Source organism: Danio aesculapii, chromosome 1 (genome assembly GCF_903798145.1).
Source record: "Danio aesculapii chromosome 1, fDanAes4.1, whole genome shotgun sequence".
NCBI classification, from domain to species: Eukaryota; Metazoa; Chordata; class Actinopteri; order Cypriniformes; family Danionidae; genus Danio; species Danio aesculapii.
The window spans coordinates 45,774,262-45,787,335 of record NC_079435.1 but is presented as its reverse complement, the minus strand read 5'-3'; the positions used below and the strand labels follow the sequence as shown (position 1 = coordinate 45,787,335).

At 36.1% G+C, this 13,074-nt stretch overlaps 1 protein-coding gene across 3 annotated transcripts in view; it reads right to left on the bottom strand.

The window, feature by feature from the left end:
- Positions 1–7,754: 7,754 nt before the first annotated feature.
- The window catches only part of dlc1 (DLC1 Rho GTPase activating protein), a 209,771-nt gene continuing 204,451 nt past the window's right edge, over positions 7,755–13,074 (bottom strand). For all 3 annotated transcript variants that reach the window (XM_056461057.1, XM_056461065.1, XM_056461071.1), the window contains 3 exons: positions 11,485–11,702; positions 11,213–11,386; positions 7,755–10,366 (listed from right to left, as the gene is read on the bottom strand). In XM_056461057.1, the coding sequence (XP_056317032.1) occupies positions 10,270–10,366; positions 11,213–11,386; positions 11,485–11,702 (489 nt within the window). In that variant the 3' untranslated portion in view covers positions 7,755–10,269. The remainder of the gene's footprint in view (positions 10,367–11,212; positions 11,387–11,484; positions 11,703–13,074) is intronic.

Sequence of the window (13,074 nt, the reverse complement as noted above, 5' to 3'; positions counted from 1 at the left end):
TCTAGGATTTTTTCCAGCTGTGGCGGCAGTCCTTTTTTACACGGATCTACTAACTACCAGTGGCGTTATTTCAATGACAAATGTCGTGAGCGTAGTATTACGAGTCAAGATCGCATTTATGTAATAGCCCACAGCATGTGAACCTCTTTGCTTGCGCACCGATTTCCTCTGCTCGTGCTAAAAGCTTCTTGTTCGCCCTCAAATACGCGCTGCTCAAGCGCAGACAGTGTTGCCAGGTTGGCCGGTTTCCTGCCCAATTAGGCAGTTTTTAACTTATTTTTGCGGGTAAAAACTGACATAGGTGGGTAGTGAAAATTTGGGCGGTTTTGCAACGGCGTGCCCGCCAGCCCCGGTCTGCCCTCATAAACCTGTTTTGATCTCCCAAAGAGATGCCATAGCCCCCATTCTTCGCATACATATGCTTAGAACAGTGTATAAACGCTTGTGATCTCGACAGCTTTTGGGCTGGAAACAGTCAGCATCATCTGGCAACACTGAGCGCAGATCTTCTTGTGTCCTCTCAAATAAACACAGCTGAAGTGTGATTTAGTGCGTTTACGAGTATGTCTCCAACATTTATTCGATTTGCTAGGAATATTTATGAATGTCTCCAATAGACCTACAGAGCCGCATTAATGCGTCCTGAAGTAAAGTGAAACAGCTATACGTTGTGTTTGCTGGCCTCACGCACCTGTCAGTCAGCCAGTCAGTCAGTCAGTCAGTAACCTTAGGGTTAAACAAATGACGCACAGCACTACTACGGTCGGTTACAGAAAAGTTCACGCGGTTCTAATTCACTTACCCTTTAATATGTTTTTGTGCGATTATCACCCGCTATTAAAAAAAAAAAAATGTTTTGAATGAGAAGCTGTAATGTAGCCGTGGCTGGATGAATGTACAGGATATGGCTGTAAAGGGATAATAATCCAATATTAATATAACAAAAACAAAACAAAAGCCATTTTTTTCCTTTTGTATTGAAATTCCGGAAACCGTTTAGTCTGAAAGAGAGCCGAACTCAAAAAAACAAAACAAAAACAAAAAAGTGATGTTAATCCAAAACAAATTTAACATAAAAGTGGTTTAAAACTGATTGTTATTCTCTAATTGTCTGATTGTCAGACTCTAAATCAGAGTCTCACTCAACTATTTTATAAAGAATTCAATCTGCTTTAGTTCTGCCCCTACAACATGCAGTCATTAATTACATTAAGATGGTCCTGGTGTCCAGTACAGTAGACATTTATAAAAGGATGATATTTTGAAACACAAGTTAACAGCTTTGAAAGCTAAATTTGTTGTTCCTGACACTTTAATAAACAAATATATATATATATATATATATATATATATATATATATATATATATATATATATATATATATATATATATATATATATATATATATATATATATATATGTAATAATAATAGTAAAAAAGCATTTAAAAAAAGCTAAATTTTACATGCCTCTCTCCTTCCCATAAAATGCACTTTTTTTTTGTATGTCAGCCATTTTGGATGCAGTGTAAGAAGTGGTTCCTAGCATGCCAGCCAATCAAATGACATATCACTAGAAAGCCCAGGATGTCCTCTGAACAGTACAACAGGACTTAACAGAGTAGCTCAAAAAAAATCTAAGAAAATTCATGAAAACGCAATGTCCACTACAGAGGATACCAGTCAATGGGTGGGGTACACACAGTTCGGTCCAAACAGCTTGCAAAAGTTGATTATCATCATATGCGCCTTTTAAGCAAAACAATGACTGTCAGTTTTTACACAATTTAAACAACCCCAAAAATATATTTATTTGATGACATTAAAAGACTCTTTAAAAAAGGCTCCAAAATACCAACGGTCATTTAAAGTCTTCATACTCTCCTTGTCATTTTTCTTCACATCACTACATTTTGCCACTTAGCAAGACGTTTTAATAGATATTTATATTTGAGCTATAAACCATATATAACTTCATCCAACCCATTTCTCAAGAGGGGCCTATCAAAATCGTTTAAAGCCACTTTTATTTTTTCATGATCTTGCAGATTTGTTCTGTCATTGTGCTGCCACCCTGTGGACATTTGTGCTAATGAAACCTCTAATTTACAGACGAAATGCTTATTTAATGGGTTTTCACCTTTCACTGTAAACATTGCTGTCTATGACTGTTTGAAAATAGGTGTTATTACTGTAACAGAAGCACTGTTCTGTTTTTTAAGAGCGATGTGTTCTGTATCGACCAGTTCTAAATCTCGCTCCTGGAGGTCCGGTGTCTTGCAGATTTTAGCTCCGCCTCCAACCCTATTCAGACACACCTGGGATAGCTAATCAAGTTCTTACTAGGCTTTCTAGAAACATCCTTGCAGGTGTGTTGAGGAAAGTTGGAGCTAAAATATGCAGGACACCGGCCCTCCAGGACCGAGTTTTAGAATCTCAAGTATAGACTGTGTGCGTGCGTGCGTGCGTGTGTCATTTTCGTGGCGACCAATAGGTGTCAGCGTTCACTCACAAACGAGCACCACATAAAGTTTCTTCACGGTCTGAGAGACTCAAGCCCCATAAACTCATACTGAATGAACATTTTTTTCCCCTGACAACAAAACAACGAGGAGCTGATTAATTATGCAGAGCTGCTGGAGGGGGAGAAATATATATGTATTGTTGTTATTATTAGTATAATGAAGTTATAGCAGCGATGAAAACACTTGCCCTTTCCTCATATATCTGACACTTTTTGGGACCAAGTTTTATTGATAAACGTATATGCATCGTTTAATCGTCTATTCCAAAGTGAATAATTGACCTTTTTATATGAACGTGAATGTTTATTCATTTGGAATTTTCTCAGAGTAACTTTTTTCTTTTTTCTTTTTTGTAATTTTTCAACACCACGGAAGCCAGTTGGAACATTCAACGGTTTGGTGACCAACGTTTTCAGCAGAGATGAGAAGCTTCTTAACAACACGAGGGTATGTTGATGATGATTATATTTTCATTTTGTTGCTTAACTATTCCTTAAACTTTTTATTAGGGTGAAAACATAAATGTTGTCAATTCTTGTTAGATTCAATTCAAATTATCTGTATTTCTATAGCGCTTTTACAGTGTAGATTGTGTCAAAGCAGCTTAACATAGAAGTTGAAACTGTCAGTCCAGTTTTCAGAGTTCAGTTTAGTTCAGTTCAGTGTGGTTACATTTTCACTGCTAAAAGTCCAAACACTAAGGAGCAAATCCATCGATGCACAGCTCCACAAGTCCCAAACCAAGCAAGCCAGTGATGACGACAGTGGTGAGGAAAAAACTTCACCAATTGACAAAGTGAAGGAAAAAAAAACAACAACCGAGAGAGAGAAAAGTCTCAGTTGGGCATGACCATTTCTCCTCTGACCAAATTTCTTGTGCACAATGTGCAGCGCTGCAGCCTAGGTGCCGAAGGCTGGAAAACGCCAGATGTCCATCGCAGAGAAGCTGCAGGTGTGAGTAGGTCACTGGCAGGTATTCAGGCTGGCCCACGGGATCAATGCGAAGACTCTTCTGTCACTGTGGTCTTTCAGGGATCAGTCTTATGCTCTCCGCTCCTGCATGGCCACCACAGCATCTGCTCACGATACAGCCTGGTCAAGGATTATGGGTACCTTGGCATCAACTCTTCACAGGTCTTGGATCACATCAATGAAGCTGCATAATCTCTAGAGGCCTTAGGATGAGAATCCCCAAGTGGAAATAAAGAATAAAGAGAATAATTAGCGTAGCTACTGTTCATAGTGTATTTAAACAAGAGATATTAAATATCAATGCAATAATGAAGCGCTATAGATGAAAATAGTAGTTATATAAAGAAACATAAAAACAAACATATAAAGCATATCACTTAATACTTTAAAAAATTTAAATTGTCATCATTTACTCACCCTTCACTGCTGAACACAAATGAAGATTTAAAAATAGAGGTTGCTGTGACCCATTGACTTCTAGCATTTTTTTTCCTTACAGTGGAAGGAAGTCAGTGGTTCCCAGCCACCAGCATTCTTCCGAATATCTTCTTTTGTGTCCAACAGAAGAAAGAAGCTCGAAAGGTTTAAAACCACACAAGGGACAGTAAATGATGAGGTAATTAAACAGAAGAAAATATGTACACACATGATGCTTTCATTACTGTAAACTGCTCCAAAAAATACATAAATAAATAAATAAAGGAAACCCTTAAACAACACAATGTAACTCCAAGTGTTCCCTTTATTTATTTTTTTGAGCAGTACATATAATTAGGGGAATTACCAACCCACGTCACATGGGTTCAACCGTGCATACCTGTTGCAGAAAAAAGACCGCATGTAATAGAAAACATGTCGTGTGGTGCGGTAGGATGCGAAAGTCCAAAATTCGAAAGTCCAAAAATAGAAAACTTTTACTGTACACCACACTGTTTTTAATGCCAACCGCAGATGTCTTTGGCTAAAAGCCATCATAAGCGCCGAATAGAGTGAGGACCTAATTAAAAATGCTTGATTCTGCAGTTCTTATTTTATATCCGGTAAGTTCACGCAATGCTGAATCAAACACATTACTTGTTTTTGATTGCAGCAATGATTTCAGCAAAAACAGTAAAATATGCTGGATTAAACTGCGGACACTGAATGCTTAGAATGAAATGTAATGTTTGCTGTCAGAATGAAGTTGTTTTACTTGTTGATTACCCAGGCCTTGTACAGTTCCGTCTTATTATCTTGTCTTTGGCAAGGTAGAACCTCGGTTTTTAGGACTACAAAGTTTTGAATCTGGTAATCATGGAACATTATTTCTTGCACATGATCACACCAAACAAAATTGTAGGCATCTAAAAACTTGTAGGCCTTTAACTTCTCTCTTGTAAAATCACTTGTAGTTTCAATGAGATAGTTGTATATTTCAGGCTGAATGCTTGGCCATTTCGTCTTATCCAATATCCATTGGGAGGGTGCTATCGCAAATGGACCTGTCAGATGAACGCCGTTAATTTTGCTGAATAACTGTGCTTATCATTGAGTGACAAGCTGTTATAATACGCTGAAAGCATTATGTAAATAATTTATAAAATATGTAATCAATATAACTTATCTTTAATATTTTTTTCTGCAACATTGATGCGCGCACATCCTGAATGTTTACAAACTGGAACTCGCCTATATTATGGAATCAGTGTTTCTGATTCTTTTGCTCAGTTCTAGACAGTTTGACTCATCTAAACTGTCTCTGATCGATGTCGTCATAAACTGCTGCACATATACACAATCTGGAGGAGTTTGTTGTCCTGTTTTTGCTATTACACAACATGCTGTCATTTATCAATGTGGGAACTGGACTCTGGCTCATTCTCAGAAGAAAGAGGGAAAACTCTGGAATGTTCTTCTCCTTTCTCGCTCTCTTTCACACACGTATCTTATCTGTCTTTTCCTGACTTGTTTTCGAGTTCCAAGAAAAGTACGAGAACTCTGTTTCTCTGTTTAGATTGGTTTATAAATGAGACTTCACAAGGGTTTTTATTTTTATCTTGTCAGACTTTTCTTGGAGGTCAGATTGTTTGAGGATGTGAGAGATGGACAGGTACAGCAGTGGGTTTGGGTAGGAGTTTGGCCTCAAGCATTGCCATGACAATTCCTTCTTTGTTTGAGCGGTATAGATGCATTATGTAATCAGACGCTGAGATCACCAGCCGCACAGCTGTTTCTCTCTTCTGAGACAAAGAGACTGAGGTTTCCTTCTCAAACATAATTTGATTTATTTTGTCATAAGTAATGTCCTACAAGCCCAAAGCTTATTCTGCATTTGGTAACTACATCAAGGAACACATTTAGTTATAAACAGTTGCTTACCCCATATACCTAAACATACTGTATCTACTACAACTACTTTACAGTAATTTGATTTTTTTTTGTTTTTAAAATCTATTTTGATTAACCATAAACTATTTAACACATGCAACAGCCCTGGGTGGGTGTTTTATAATGGTTTAAAGGGGTGGTCCAGAGTTTATTTTTAAGGCTTGGTTCGGTTTATAAGAAGCAAAGCAATGTGTGTGCATCCTTCATTTGTAGAAAATCACTTACTTTGATTATATACAGCTACTCAGCTTACATGAAAATGACTGTCATATTTCCTAGTTCCTCCGAAAGGCCCGCCCTCAAGAGACTCTGATTGGTCAGCTAACATATGTTGTTATTCGCAGATCTACTCCATGTCATCAGGAAGCGTCACGCCTCATGTGCTTTTGCGCTGTGTAAACTCATTGTCATTCAGAGTAGCTGTTAGCCGTATCAGTTTGAGCCTGAATCAGACAGAAAATGAAGACCGCACAGCTGAACCTCACACCTTCTCTATAAATTAAAATTAGCCTTTTCACATATATTCGGAATAAGTATCTGTAAGTAATATAAAACGTCCACATTTTTTTGCGAGTTTGTTATTTGAGATGTAGAACACACAAAAAGCATCCACATAGAGAGACACTGCAGCGCTGGTCAAAATTGTGGGCATTTACAGCGGTTTGACTGATAAATATGAATTTATAGCTAAATTGTTAACGCAGCGAAGCAGCATTTCCCATTGTTTACATCCTTGTTTACATCCTTGCTACAACATACATTTAACACTAGAAACTGTGCATGTAATAGATCAATTTTATCAAATAAAAATACAGGTTGATAAAAAAAATACACAATCCACAGCTTCGTAGCCACAGATCTCCATAGCTTACTATGGCGAGGGAGGCGAGCGTGAGTATTTACAACGCTCCAACTACTTGAAAACGCAGAAACTGTGCACAATTTCACTGCTTATGTGTTTGCTAGACAGTCTTTCACTGACACCTACAGCAGAAGCCCCTATTGCACTGTGATTGAGAAAATGAAAGTACTCCTTTTCTCCCTCTCACTGTGGCCCATTTGACCTGCTGGCGTGACTTTTCCCTCTCCTCTTGGTTGTTAAAGCAATAGATACTTCTGGATACAGCCACGATCGCCGCTGCTATTTATCAGTGTTTAGCATCGGTAACAGCGCCAGAGCGTTAGAGTCAATCGCAACCCCTTCTGTTGAGCAGTGTAAGGGTTCTTACATAGGGGTGTAGGAACGAACTCACAAGGCTCAGTAAGCGAGCAGGATATTTATATTTGTTTATTTGCTGTAAATGCTTGTGTTGTTCTGTGCATGTACTTGAGTTTTTAAAGGTACAGTTTATATCTTACTGTTTGTGTGTATATATATATATATATATATATATATATATATATATATATATATATATGTATATGTGTATATATATGTATATGTATATATGTATACTAATGCCACTAATAAGCTTAAAGAAATCCTTTAATTCTATAAAAGCAATTGCATGTTTATTACACATTTGCTGTTAATAAAGTGCTGATATTTACATATACATTTTTAATATATGTAAAAATGTAACTAAGGATATAGTAGTTAAACAGTTGTTAATTATAAAATAATATACAATTTGTATGACTTTAGCAGCTCTGTAGCTTAATATTGTATACATATCTATATTTAAATAAAATCTACCATTAAAAAGTTATAAATTAAAACATAATAATATTATTTGTCATATAAATGATGCAATAATTGTATGAATTTTGCATTTAAAATAAAGTGCTAAACAGAACTTCACAGAAATTTGTAAAAAAATAAAAAATAATCATGTAAAAACTAATGTAACAATGAATCATACCCTTGATTAAACAGAAGAACTACATTCATGCAGTTTTAATATATTTAATAGTGCATTTTGACCACAATTAATCTGTACAGAAATAACATTAATAATAAAAAAGATAAACAAGTATTCTCATTTCTGTAACTTAGTGTAACATTTACAATAAAATAAGATGCGTAAAAAAATAATAACATGATATAAGTGATATAAATACAGAGAGGTTTAAATTAACTGTCATTGTCATGCGTTATTCTCTGTTTGGCAGCATACATTTAATTTACACACGATTATGATACACCGTCATAGACAGGCATATTAGTAATAAATCGAGACATCAAACCCAGTCGGTCAATTTTCAGCAGGAGTCATCTGAAAACCCAAAACTGAAAGAAATCTGTCGAGCGAAATCTGTCGAACTCCCACCCTGATCTGCTCTGTGACCGCAGGTCTGGTTGTAGTTAAGTGTAAATGCAAGCTTTTGTTACTATTTTAGACGTTTACTTCATTTCTGGTTAACACTGACAAACAAAGACATCACTTCTCATACATTCTCTACCATCCTCCTGACAAAATTACCACCTTGGTAGCCCCTATAATCAAACCTAAACATACAACCCAAACAAAAAAGCTTTTCTCATCCTTTCACATTTTTTTTGTAACACTCCTCTCTTTGTTTTCCCATAGGGTCAAATAGCCGATTGTTTGCAGCAATGACCTCGACCAATCACAGGCCTCGGTAGGCAAATTCAAAATGGAAGTGACCATCCCTACTCTCTACGAACCCTTGAAGTGAGTTGTTTTAAGTGTGCATTGAGTTGCCTTCGTTAACTGACTTCTAGAAGGGCCCTTCATGAAGAGATTCAGATGTGTACTCTTGTTTTGAAAGTCCCTACAAATGGCGTCCCCTTCTCGAAGTGCATTTCAAGGGCTCAAAAAAGCCTTAAGCTGTTCTTTGGAGTCCTGTGTTGAATTACTTTGCTCTACATATTGAAGAATTGGTCCATATTTATATTGGTCTCAGCTTTATTTTTGGAGCTGTTGCCAAATTTTCGTATTTGTCACTCTAAAAGTTTCTGAATCCTTGCACACTGAGTCTGATTTTTATTTTTTGTTTAAACATTACAAGTCTTCAAGCATTGAAGATGATTTTGTTGTCCTCTCTTGATAAAAGAGAGGAAATATTGGGTCTAAATCCTGATGTTGGGTGGAGAGGAAGGAAAGTCCACATTCTTATCAAGTAGCGATTCAAACTTCAATTCAGGATGTCTGTTTCTCAGTTTTGTGTATCTCTAGTCATTCTGGAGCCATGTTTTAAATGGAGGACCACAATCTGTCTTGGTATTTTGCACTTTGTTTGTCATAAAGTGCTTTTTCCTGCAAGACAAAGTGAATCACATTGAACGTTTTGCCATTAATCAATTGTGACCCCGGACCACAAAACCAGTCATAAGTGTACATATTTGGAAATTTAAGATTTATACATCACATCACTTTCCATTGATGTATGGTCGTGAGGACAGAAAAAGATTTGGCCATGATGAAACTACTTGAAAATCTGGAAGCTGAAGCTTAAAAAAATACTGAGAAAATGTAGTAAAAAAAAAAAAGTAGTTTAAAAAAAAATACTCTAAAAGAGAGAGCGTTTTGATTTATTTACACTAGGAAATTAAAAAATACCTTAAATTAATACTCAATAATACTTAATGAGTTTTGCCCTCAAAGACAAATTTATCATTTCTACCCATAGAGTCTATTTTTGGCCATTGGCTTAAAGGTTTGTGGTCCATATTCACAACTGACACAACATTACCCCCCTCCCCCCAAAAAAATTGAATACGAGCGGAACTTTCGTAAACAGTTTTTAGACATGTTTGATGCAACATTAAGTCTCTACATAAACGTATATACTAATATGCATGTCGGACTCAGTGTGCAAAGACTTCAAGCGTCTACATGCACAACTCTTTTTCTCCTATCGAACTTATTCTGTCTCGCTTTCAATGGTGTGCCAGCCACCTCCATCTTCTGACAAACATCTGTCTATCCATTCATCCATCTGTCCATTCTCTCTCTCAAAAAAAAGGAAAGCACCGTACACAGCTTTGCATAACAGTAACAGCGCCGCACAGACAGAAATAAGTATCAACACTATATTGCAGCGGGTGCCAGTGCATGGAATATGTCTCATTTGTCAATAATACACACAGTATGCTCACAGTCATTCACGAATACACAAACATACTTGCTTCTCAGAAGCAAAAAGCACCTCCCGTTTTATATAGCCAACCTTTAATAGAATCAGTAACAAGGTGAAATGTTCTGGCGCCAGTGATGATGATGATGATGTCATAGCAGCAGTAACGCCCCATTTCCAGTCTCTCAGGTTTGACATTTGATGGTAGTCGAAATGGCAAAACCTTTGTAGCTTCTTGGTCCATCAATGAAGGGCTCAGGTCGTGTGTTTAAGGGAGTTTATAGTCTTCATCACCTTCCTTTCTAAATTTAGAGTCTGTTAAGTGATGAAGTGAAATGCCAACATGCACACTAGATGTGTGTGTTTATTTGTCCAGACAGGTAAAAGTGTCTCGTATCCGCACCACCTCCGCAGCACATAGGTGACCATATAGCTTATTGTACCATTCAGGGCAACGACCCCTACAATCAGAGAGAAAGAATACAAAAATATGAGTTATGAAAAAATTGCTGTTATTAACGTCATTATTATTTTTTATTATAGTGCATACTACTTATATTATTATAAAATTGTCATTGATTAATTATTAAAAAATTATAAAATGCAGCGTAATTGATATAAATACAAAAAATAATATTAATGTAATGATTTCTTTATATAGTAATCCATGTTTTATTAGATATTATAATTTATGTGTGTTGGTATATATAAAAAATATTATTAAAAAATATTATAGGAATTACTGTGAAAAATTTCTTTATCTTCTGTTAAACATAATTTGGGAAATATTTGACAAATTATGTTTAACAGAGCAAGAAATGTTTCACAGTAATTCCTATAAGATTTTTTTCTTCTGGAGAAAATCATATTAGTTTTATTTCAGCTAGAATATAAGCAGTTTTTATTTTTTAAAATCCATTTTATGGTCAATATTATTTTTTTGACTGTCTGCAGAACAAACCATCATCATACAATGACTTGCTTGCCTAATTAACCTAGTTAAGTCTTTAAATTGCACAAAAATATGAAGTAAAATATTATGTACTGTCATCATGGCAAAGATAAAAGAAATCAGTTATTAGAAATCAAACTATTATGATATTATTAAAACAATTATGTTTAGAAATGTGTTGAAAAAAAATATCTTTCCGTTAAACAGAAATTGGGGGAAAAAATAGACGGGGGGGCTAATAATTTCAGTTTTGGATATAATAGCATTTTAACTAATAATTAATGTAAATAATTATGAATTGAAGTCGTTTCAAATGTAAATAAAGTAGATATTGAGATTGCTGAGGAAATCTCACCTGCAGTCTATTCTGGAAATGTGTGTGAGGCGGCTCTTGTTGGCTCCGCAGGGCTCGATATAATAGCGAGATGTCAGAACATTGGCACGAACACCCAGCACTGCTGCGCTCTCGTGATCCACTGACACACTCACTAAAGTACACACTCCCTTGGGCAAATCTGTCATCCACGACCTGAAACATAACAATAAACACCCTTAGGATGACGAAGATCTCAAAAAGCAGCCATTTTCTGGCTGAATCTGAAAACTTTAGGAAGTGTTTCTAATGACCTGAGCACCACGTGGTCTCTTGGCGGATGGGGTGGCATTGAGTTCCTGACGTACTGATAGACTTCTGTGTTGGGATCCAGTGTCTCCACAATCCTGGACTCTAGCAGGTCCTCGTCCCAGCGCTCCTGCTCTCGCAGAATGCGTTGCAGGACGTCCTCAGCCGATGCAGGCACATCCACACACACTTTCCACTGCCGCAGAGAAGAGCCGTCCTGAACCTGCCGATAAACAATGTGATCTCTTGGTCATTATCAATTCTAGAAGATTTAATCCAGCTATTACTGCAGTCCTAGTTGAGATTTCATGCAAAACCAATACAGATGTTCTGATACCCTTATTCTCATTCCGATAACTGGGCTCAGGGTATCGGCTGATACAGAGTACTGACCTTATGCATACAGTTGAAGTCAAAATTATTAGCCCTCCTGTAAATCAATTCTTTTATATTTTTTCCCCAATTTCTGCTTTCACAGAGAAGATTTTTTTAACCACATTTAAAAACATAATAGTTTTAATTTCTAATAACTGAATTCTTTTATCTTTGTCATGAAGAAAGTACATAAAATTTACATAATATTTTCAAGATACTAGTATTCAGCTTAAAGTGCAATTTTAAATGCAGGTAATTAGATAAGTTAGGACAATTAGACAACCGTTTGTTCAGTAGCAAATCAAAAAATATTGCTTAAGGGTGGCTAATTTTCAAATCAAATCTGCTTCAATTCTAGCCAAAATAAAACAAATGAATCTTTCTACAAAAGAAAATCTATTAAAGGAAATACCGTGAAACTTTCCTTGCTTTGGTAAACATCGTTTTTGAAAAAGAAAAGAAAATTCAGAGGAGGGCGAATAACTTTGAATTCAACTTTCAACTAATTTTTTCATATTATAGCGCACTTCTAACGTATTCCTTAATAAATCGTAAACTCACACACGGTGAACTAGATTATTTTTATTATCTGACATCCATTATTACCAAACAGTAATATTATTTACTTCATACAAATCTAATACTGCAAACCGATTTTAGTAAAAGCAAAACAGTGCAACAAATAAATGTTGGAATGGCAGGATCACGCGTCCTCAAATGCTTCAAGTTACTCATATTAAAATTGATAATATTTGCGCCACCCCTTGAAGTTGTCTATGTTTAATACTGACTGATTGGTCCAGACTGAAATGCTGCCAAACAGCAGACATACTGTTAGCGAATAATCATTTACTGCTCTAAACCAGTGGTTTCTTGTGGCAACGCAGCTTCCGATCAGCAAAGAATTAGATTGTGAAGCTTGCTGCCACTGTTAAAAAAAAAAAAAAAGATTGGTAAAAAAATGATAACAGATCAGTTTATAGGTTTAAGTGGATACCAATGCCATTTTTGTAGTATCGGTGACATTTCTAGCATTTACTAGCATCAGAATTAGGAATAACATTAAAAACTGCAAAAAAAAAAGGTATACTTTTAGCTGCGTCCCAAATGGAGCACTATACACTATGCTCTTATGCACTATGTACTTATGCATGTACACATTCAACAGCATAGAACATGAATGCAGTGTCATCCCAAATGAAACAAATTATTTTTTACGA